General features: G+C 36.4%; 1 protein-coding gene across 1 annotated transcript in view; it reads right to left on the bottom strand.

The window, feature by feature from the left end:
• Positions 1-8,621, bottom strand: part of RXFP1 (relaxin/insulin-like family peptide receptor 1) — a 90,631-nt gene that overhangs the window by 53,756 nt on the left and 28,254 nt on the right. Inside the window, 2 exon segments of the mRNA XM_008586371.1 lie at positions 1,149-1,220; positions 6,640-6,745. Of these exon segments, the coding sequence (XP_008584593.1) occupies positions 1,149-1,220; positions 6,640-6,745 (178 nt within the window).

Raw genomic sequence — 8,621 nt, 5'->3', positions numbered from 1 at the left:
TTTTTGATATTTAGATTTACAGTCTAACTCTGTTTAAACATGTGAACATAAGGTGGTGCTACAGATCAGAAAAATTCTTCACGCTACAGAAATCAGAAAATAAAATAAGGAAAGATCCTCTTGAAGTTTTTGTATCAGGCCTAATTTTGGAAAGTTCTTCTCTGCTGATTGATTAATATTCAGAATGAAGTTCTGAAAAGTTATTTTCATTAGAATTTTAATTTTCAAATATGAAATATATTGGCCTGCAGATTATCTGGGTTTTCAGAACATTTCATTAAATGAAGTGGGTTAATTTTTCACCTGCTTCTGCTCTATTTCCATTTATTACCCTAAAAAAAGTATAGATATGTATGTATGAGCCAGATTTCTCTACTGTCAAACCGAAATTAAAACCAATACTGGTATGAAAATGAAACAAGGAATTCTGAGATGTTTTCTAGATAGTGTGATTATGGCACAGAGTATCTGAACCCAACAATTCAAACATATCACAATATGATTTAGTCGCAAAGTTGACCTAAACAACAGGTAGACATCAGCTAGGTCACTGTGGATTTTGAGAGTACGTACATGACCCTAAACTGATGAGAAGCTAGCATGTCAGATACTGCTTGAAGCCAAAATAAAACTCAACCTACAAGGCAGATGTGAAAATGGAATCAGGTCCCCAAAACAACATGCTCAGAGGTTTCAAACGACAAAGACTTGCTATCTTATGTAGAGACTGAATTTACAAACATTTGCAAGATAATTATTCTCTATCCAATCCTGATGGCAGATATGGCAAAAGATCATTACATCTTTCTCTAAGATGGGCATCGAGGTGATATATGATAGAATAATGCAGAGAGTAAAAGATCCTGAGTATTTCCATTTTGGGAGAGTGTGGTAGGAGAATTCACAGCACACATGCTCCAGTTTCTTTGGGGACAGGTATCCGTGATCTTTCTAGAATGGCTTCTAGAACTATTCAGAAAAAAATTTTNTTTTACCTGGAAGCCTCTAGCTAACAGCTAAATAATTGTCTAAAGAGGGGTTAGACTTAAGCAAAGGTATAGAGTTAGTCTCCACAGAAATGGGAAGAAACAGATATGCCAGAAAAAATGCTAGTTAATTTTAATATCAGGAATTAAATTTTTTCTTACAGCTTCTGAAGATCATGGTACTTTTTAAAGCCATCAGGAGGAAGTTTTCTTATTAAGTTCCACTGAAGTGACCTGAAATAAATGTAAATTTTGTTTATTAAAGTTTTTTTCCTTTACTTTTAAACTATAGCAATATGAATGATTATAAACTATATTTACTTTTGTACTAGCTTTCGGAAACATTTTACTTCACGACACCACTCTCATACTCATAAAATATTTGAACTAGGTCTAACTTGATTTCGTATTATTAAAGATACTAATCTTTTCTTAAACTTAGTTTACAACATTGTAATTCTGATAAAAATTTTAAAAAATAATAAAACTGGGAGAAATTGATTTTCAGTTATGTTCTTTTCTATTTTTATTTAACAAACATTAGAATGCNTGTTTTCTGTTTAAAACACACTCAAGAACTTGAATAGCTTTATATTCCTCAGTTTTTCATTGCTCAATTCCACCACCTTAAAATTAGTTATGAAAGACTCTGCTAATTTGTATGTAAAGCTGAATCATCTTTATTCAATAAGTGATACCATTTCAATTTCCAATAAGTTGCATAGAAAGATTTTCTCTTGTATCACAGTTTTATAAGCAGTTTGACAGAGACCAGATCCACATAACTGTGCTTGTATTGGAAAGGTCACAAACCTTTAATTTTCTTAGAAAAAGAACGTAGTGCAGTAGAAAAAAAAAATAAATTAAAAAAGCAAAAGACCAGAATCAATGTAGCTGGGGGTCCCTTGCTTGAGCCACATATAACTTTTCCAAGTTAGTATCTTTAACTGTGCAAGGAGGGATTTGGACTAGATGACTTCTAATAATATGATGCTATTATTGGTACTGACATTATATAGTATGAAAGAGCAGATACTTCTTGATAAATGAGCAATTGTCTGGAAGTTAACTCAGGTTAAGAGTCATACAATGGGCACTAACAATGCTTAGGTTTGGAACCAGTGTTGCTTAAACTTGGTAGCAAATCCTTCTTAAAGAAAAATAGTTTTTCAGACTCCCCTAAACACATTTTTTGAAACTCATTTGAGAAAAACTGTTCTAGAGTCTAGAAGACCGTGCATTCTTAATGGGTGGGGGTGGAGGGGAAGGTGAGAATTGGTTCTTAGAGAGCGAAAAAAACCTTACTATTTAATGTATAAAGCACAGACATACAGTGTATGAGTAGAATTACAATTTTATAGGAGGGGACAAATAGGAAACAATGTCTAAAAAGTCTTTTGGGGGGAGTGAGGCAATAACGAAAAGAAAAAGTAAAAATATACTGCTCTAGACTATACACTTAATGATTTTTTAAATTAATGAATGCCAAAGGTAACCCTCTCTTGAAATAACACTCAGCTGCTGGGCTGTCATCGAATGTTCTTTCCTTCTTTATAGTAGCTAATCGAGAATCCCTTTTCTGCTACTGATTCTCACTTGGCTTAGATCCCAAATTCCGCTTTATATTCTGTTTAAATGTTTGTATTGTGTAAATTGCTAAATATTTGGGTTTGATTTAAGGATATAGATGAAAGTTTAGTGTGCTCTTAAAAATGTGTTCATTCATTCAGTCATTTTCTCAACAAACGTGTTGCATGCCTACCATTTGCACTTTGAAAAAAAGACATCTCTGCCCTTAAGCTTATATTGTATTCGGATGACAAATAACATACTTTACCTATACATAGTGACCTTTCTTTGGATAATAACTTCAGTTGTATAGCCCAGAGCTAAAAAGGCAATCAGCTTGTTTTATCTGTATTGTATTTATTTACTTATAAATTAATTTCAAAAACATTTATTTAGGGATTATTATGCTCTGTTAGGAATTCTGGAGGATATACAGGAAAAGCATAGTGTAGGACCTATGGAGTTTATGGCATTCCCTTTTTTTTTTTTTCCTTTTTGTCTTTTTTCGTGTCCGGCAACGGGATCGCAACCCTCGGTGTTGCTCCCGCCCCCCGCCCAGCCGGTGGGCGGCCGGTCGGTATGTGGGATCCAACCCCTCGGCGGGAGCGCCGCCGCGCTTCCCAAGCAGCGCACTGGAGCAGGGCACCACCAGGCTGGCCCTGGCATTCCCTTTTTTTTTTTTTCCTTTTTGTCTTTTTTCGTGTCCGGCAACGGGATCGCAACCCTCGGTGTTGCTCCCGCCCCCCGCCCAGCCGGTGGGCGGCCGGTCGGTATGTGGGATCCAACCCCTCGGCGGGAGCGCCGCCGCGCTTCCCAAGCAGCGCACTGGAGCAGGGCACCACCAGGCTGGCCCTGGCATTCCCTTTTTTTTTTTTTCCTTTTTGTCTTTTTTCGTGTCCGGCAACGGGATCGCAACCCTCGGTGTTGCTCCCGCCCCCCGCCCAGCCGGTGGGCGGCCGGTCGGTATGTGGGATCCAACCCCTCGGCGGGAGCGCCGCCGCGCTTCCCAAGCAGCGCACTGGAGCAGGGCACCACCAGGCTGGCCCTGGCATTCCCTTTTTTAAGGTAGACAAGATTAGGACCCCAATTACTATTGTACAGGGAAGAATGTTTAATATACTTAAATGAGGCATAAATGAGGTTATGACAGAACCCAAGAGGAGGAGATTAATTGCTCTTAAGTGGGGAGGGTTACTATAGAGGGAAAAGGACGCTCATTTAAGCACTCCTAAGTAATATTTCTTAGAAAGTTGGGTTCTTATTAATAGTGCCTAAGATTTATAGGCTACTTCTTTCTGAATGACATCAACATTATTTTACAAATAATATTCTCTATATTTTCATAATATTGTATTGAAATGGAAAGAGGTAGATGTTAATACTCTAAATGAATAGGACAAACCAAAATACATTTTTTTGTTTATTTGTTTTTGTTCTTTTGACCGGTAAGGGGATCACAACCCTCGGCACGGTGTGGTCTGCACCACGCTCAGCCAGTGAACGCACAGGCCATCCCTATATAGGATCCAAACCCGCAGCCTCGGCTCTACCAGTGTCGCACTCTCCCGAGTGAGCCATGGGGCAGGCCCCCAAAATACTTTTTTAATATAATAGATTCTTTTATTTTAAAATGTGATATTTCAAGTATGACTCTTCACCAAAAGTTCACACCATATCTTGAGCATGTGTATGTGTGTGCACATGTGTGTGTAGGAGAGAGAGAGAGGGAGAGAAAGAAAGAGAGAGAAACTGCCTGGTTTTTATGATTATTGTGAAAGCCAGCTCTAGTTTTTATAAAGAAAGCTCTTTTACTACTGGATCATGTAGTTTCAGTGATCAAATTACAGGATCTTAAAGTCAACCCTCAAACAAAGTTAATGTTTAGCAAGCTAGAACAATGTACAAATAATCATATCTATCTGTTTGCATGTTTTATTCATTAGTACTTATGTGAAACATCTTTAAAAAAACTCAACTTCCATAAACATTACTTGGATTATTGGCTTCTTTGATACTTATATAAGATTTAGTTCATTTCTGACATTTCCCTGTAATACTTCTAACAGACTGGGGTGAAGTATGATGCTGAGCCAGTGTTCTGCAGAGAAGAGTATAAATGGACAACCAGAATCAAGTGGCTTGACCTAAAGCATGAAGGAATGATACTTTTTAACAAAAAATAAAATAAAATGTTGTCAACATAAACTCCTGAGCTTTAGTCCTATACCTCCAAATGCCTGTCAGAAATTTCCTTTAAGTGACCTGTTAATCTCAAATTGAAAAAACATCTAATCTTGGAGTCCTAATCTTCTCCACTTAATGCCACCAAGTCTTCCTTGTTCTTGGATCACGATTACTTAGGATAGAAACCTTCGAGTCAGTTTGACTCTTCCTTTCCCCTTATCTTCTTACAGTCAGTTCATGAGGATCTGGTCCCATTTTTTTTCTTTATACCAGGGGTTGAAAACTGGTGGGCCACAGGTCTGCATACATCTCTTTATGTGTGTATGCTTGCATGCATGTACATATGCACATATGTACATATGTATGTATGTATTGGGCCAGAAAAGTTTTTTTTAATTGAATCAAAATTAATTCCATTAAAATATTCACCCTTTGGGTGGGGCATACGCTCTCTAGTTACTCATTGCTTTATCCTCTTCCATTTCTCCAGCTTTCTTCCTCTGCTCCTTTCTTTTACAAAGTTTAATTGGATTGTTGAAGAATGGATTCTAATCTTGTGAGAAGATAAAAAATGAGATTGGCAGCATCAGGGAATTCTTTAATTTGGATTTTCTAGTAATTTGATACAAGCAGTGGGGGTAATAACAATTTTTTCTCTGAAAGTAGAATGAAATATTCATAAATTCTTATACCCAGCAGTTCTAGCTAAAATTTAAATAATAGAAACTCTCCATAGGCCCTCACAGTTCTTTGGGGGATTATTATTTTTTCCTAGTAGGACTAATTACTATGAAAAAGAGCTATGGTGATACAGGAGAGGATAGAAGGCTGAAGGGCTTATCTTTTTCCTCAGTTCAGGTGCAAATGTGACCTCCTTTGGAAAACAAGTTTTTATGGTTTATCCCGCCAGAGTTCTCAGTTCATATCCCAGGCCACTATAGATTGAATGAACTCCCCACATTCTGAGAATTTGATGGTACCATGATCTATAGGAAATCTGAGCCGTAGCTCTTCCCTCACTTATATGTCAAGCATTTTAGTTGCTATGATGTGTGATTTGGTTTGAAAAAGGCAGGACTTGCCAATATTTGTAAACTCAAGAATTACTCCTATTTTGTCCTCATATACCCAAAAGTCAGAGCCACAACACACTGAAACTCCTGGATGAACCAAAAAACTAGGCAAAAATATTGACAAAATCTCCATCTTCCGCTGATTTCTTTTTAAAAGTTCAGCCTAATGTATCTGTATGTGTTGCTGAAGTTTGGTTAAATTCAAATCAGTACTAGAAACTAACAACCACAAGTACTAGAAACTACCACGTATTATGAGGATAATTTTTCATTACATACATAAAGTTGAATCACTTAGAAAAAAACAACGTCAACATCTCTGAGTCAAAATGTGCTTCAGAAGAGTTAGATTTTAAATGTGAAGTTCTGGGAATATTTTATCCAATTTATCTTGTTTTCTTTTTTTATTTGTACATAAAGTGTATTAAAGTGTATGTTCAATAAATTCTAAGAGAGCTCTTTCAATAAGTGTCAAGTAAAAATTCGATGGAATCGGAAAGGTCTATGTAACAGTTTAATTTGCAGTCTTTTTTCTTTAGTAACATATGCAACTGATGACATCTTTTGTCTGGCTAAAATCTGCTGATACTAAATGCTTCACAGAATTGTAAGGAGGGATTAAATAAGTTAATATATAGAATAATTTAAGGTAGGGTCTAGCATTTAATAAATGCAAAATAAATATCAGTAATCATTATAAGTGACTCAGGAACAATGACATTATCTTTGAATAAAAATACATTATTAATAATGACATGGTCTTAACTAAGATACAATTTTACAGGTGCTATCTGGCTGTCGGGATGAAGCCATTCTTTTCTACTTACATTACAGTCACATTTGAAGAAACTGATGGAACAGCTTGTAAATTGGTTTCATCACAGTGAAGCTCTAGACCTCGGCAAAAACATTGCGTGGGCACAGAACCAAGCACTGAATAAAGAGGAAGTGGTAAGAAGTGATGACAGTGAGGGACCAGGAAGAGGAGGGTGATGAAAAGAAAGAAATGAAAAGCTATGAGAAAATTATTTAGTACAAAAGTATATATCATGTCTTACCTACACAATTTGGGCAATGCTTTAAACTGTTTCCAAAATTCCTTTAATTTAACCTTAAAATGGTGCTAGAACATTTAGAAGCATACACATTTACCAGCCTATGCATTTTTTTTTTAAATAACAGACTCTTCATTTATTGTAAAATGAATGAAATCATGTGCTCTTATGTCACCAAAGGGTGTCACGATAGTGAGTGATGGGGTTTAAAGTTCTTATTAAAGCTGTTATTTAAAAATAAAGTATTTAATTTTGGATGCCTGTACTAGCCAGCCACAAAAAAAGTATTTTAAATAGCATAACCAAAACTTTTAATGGAGGATTAAGTAATTTTTAACTAGAAAGAAAGAGGAGAATTAAATGCTAAATGAAAAAATAAATAAAAATATAAACACTAAATAGTAGTATTGGTAGATAGGTTTTTTGGTGGGGAAATTCAGGAATTCTTCAAAGGATTTTTTTTTTTTTAATGATCTTCCTTTGGCTTACGTAAGGATGAAAAAGGTCTAAAACTTCATTTATGGGAGTGAACATTTTTTTCTGCACAGCCATTCCATTTTCACTGATGTTGGGTATTGAAAAGAGAGGGAGAATGGGATGCAAGCTTTTGGCCATTTTGTGGACTGTAGTGATAGTCTTAAGGATATTATTCAATATACCTGAGGTCTCCTAGAGACTTGAAATGGTGTGTAATGGGATTATTATTCAGTATAATACGTATAATCTGATTCTGGCATTTGTTGTTGTTGTTGTTGTTGTTGCTGCTGTCCTGTGCGGGGATCAGAGCCCTTGACCTTGGTGTTATAACACTGTGCTCTAACTAACTGAGCTAACCAGCCAGCCCCTGATTTCTGTCTGAATGGGTAATGGACAATTACTGAAAACAATGAGGAATGCCTCTCCTCTACATTTACTTCTGGAGCCCTAAACTATGTAGCAAGGGTTACAGACTCAAATGTCTACAAGGGTCAGGCAAAGTGGGTGTAGACTGTGTCCAGATGTCCAAGTGGAACAGCTTCTCCTAGCTGTTGTCATATCAGAATAGGAACATGTGTAGCCAAGTCTACCAATTCCTCAGAGAAGCCAGAAATACAATGTTTTAAAATGATTATCGCTAATTTAAAACATTTAAAAACGTCATAGGAAAAGCAAAACTTTGTATGGAAATTTTCCTCCTGCAGGCTTCCAGTTTCAGAGCTTTACCTTAAAGCTTCCAGAGAGTAAGCAAGTGTCCCAGTGGAGAAGTAGAGACTTCTGTGCATGACTGCTAGTGAGCACGGTTGGCACAGCCTTTGAGCTAGTAAAGTGCACTTTTGCTCAGGTATGGGGTGACAGGTGTTTTTCCTCTCCTCCCAAATAGCTCTAGAGACTCCTTTATAGGGTTACTAGAGATCAAAACCGTAACTTTGATTTAGTGTTTTATGTAAACAGAGTATCTGCCAAGAACTTTTAAATAGTTTTACAGTTGTAAGTACCCATTTTGGCTATGGATCTCTGAAAATTGATTCTGTCTCCTTAAGTTAAAGTCATATTTAATATGTGAGTGTATGTTTTTGTGTGGGAATGGGCTGATCAAGTTTGGGAAGGAAGATGAAGATTCTGAGAATGAGAGAGTAGGAAGGGCAGAAATGGAAGACAGTGAAATCAACATTAATTCCAGTATGTTTTTTCCACCTATATAGATTGAATTAAGATAATCCATATATATTCATTACAGGGTTATCTGGAATAGCGAAAAATGAAAACAAAAACCA

The sequence above is a fragment of the Galeopterus variegatus genome, unplaced genomic scaffold (assembly GCF_000696425.1).
Source record: "Galeopterus variegatus unplaced genomic scaffold, G_variegatus-3.0.2 Scaffold3965, whole genome shotgun sequence".
Taxonomy (NCBI): Eukaryota; Metazoa; Chordata; class Mammalia; order Dermoptera; family Cynocephalidae; genus Galeopterus; species Galeopterus variegatus.
This window is presented reverse-complemented; position numbering and strand designations above follow the sequence as displayed.